The 340-nt window shown below is 62.9% G+C and overlaps 1 protein-coding gene across 1 annotated transcript in view; it reads left to right on the top strand.

Moving 5' to 3' along the window:
• The window catches only part of GNB2L1 (guanine nucleotide binding protein (G protein), beta polypeptide 2-like 1), a gene marked incomplete at its 5' end in the record, with an annotated part of 3,633 nt that overhangs the window by 1,130 nt on the left and 2,163 nt on the right, over positions 1 to 340 (top strand). Inside the window, one exon of the mRNA XM_009703596.1 lies at positions 214 to 309. Within this exon, the coding sequence (XP_009701898.1) occupies positions 214 to 309 (96 nt within the window). The remainder of the gene's footprint in view (positions 1 to 213; positions 310 to 340) is intronic.

Below are 340 nucleotides of genomic sequence, written 5' to 3'. Positions count from 1 at the left end.
CCCTGCCGATCTCTCCCTGGGATTGGGGAAGCGGGGGGGAATCTGAGGACAAGTCCTGCTATGATGAGGGATGGGAGACGAGGCGGGGAGGTCTGGGAAAGTTTCGGAACGACGGGATGCGGCACGTCTGATCTTGCAGCGCCCCGTGGACGGGGTGGGGAAGACTCGGCCGCGTTTCCTCGCCGTGAACCCGGCGTCGTTCCTCTTCCCCAGGACGAGAGTCACTCGGAGTGGGTGTCGTGCGTTCGTTTCTCCCCGAACAGCAGCAACCCCATCATCGTCTCCTGCGGCTGGGACAAGCTGGTGAAGGTGAGGTGGGATCTGCTTCCCAAACGGCGAA

Source organism: Cariama cristata, unplaced genomic scaffold (assembly GCF_000690535.1).
Source record: "Cariama cristata isolate BGI_N322 unplaced genomic scaffold, ASM69053v1 scaffold33690, whole genome shotgun sequence".
Lineage (NCBI taxonomy): Eukaryota > Metazoa > Chordata > Aves > Cariamiformes > Cariamidae > Cariama > Cariama cristata.
Note: the sequence above shows the minus strand (reverse complement) of the source record. Positions and strands in the feature narration are given on the sequence as shown.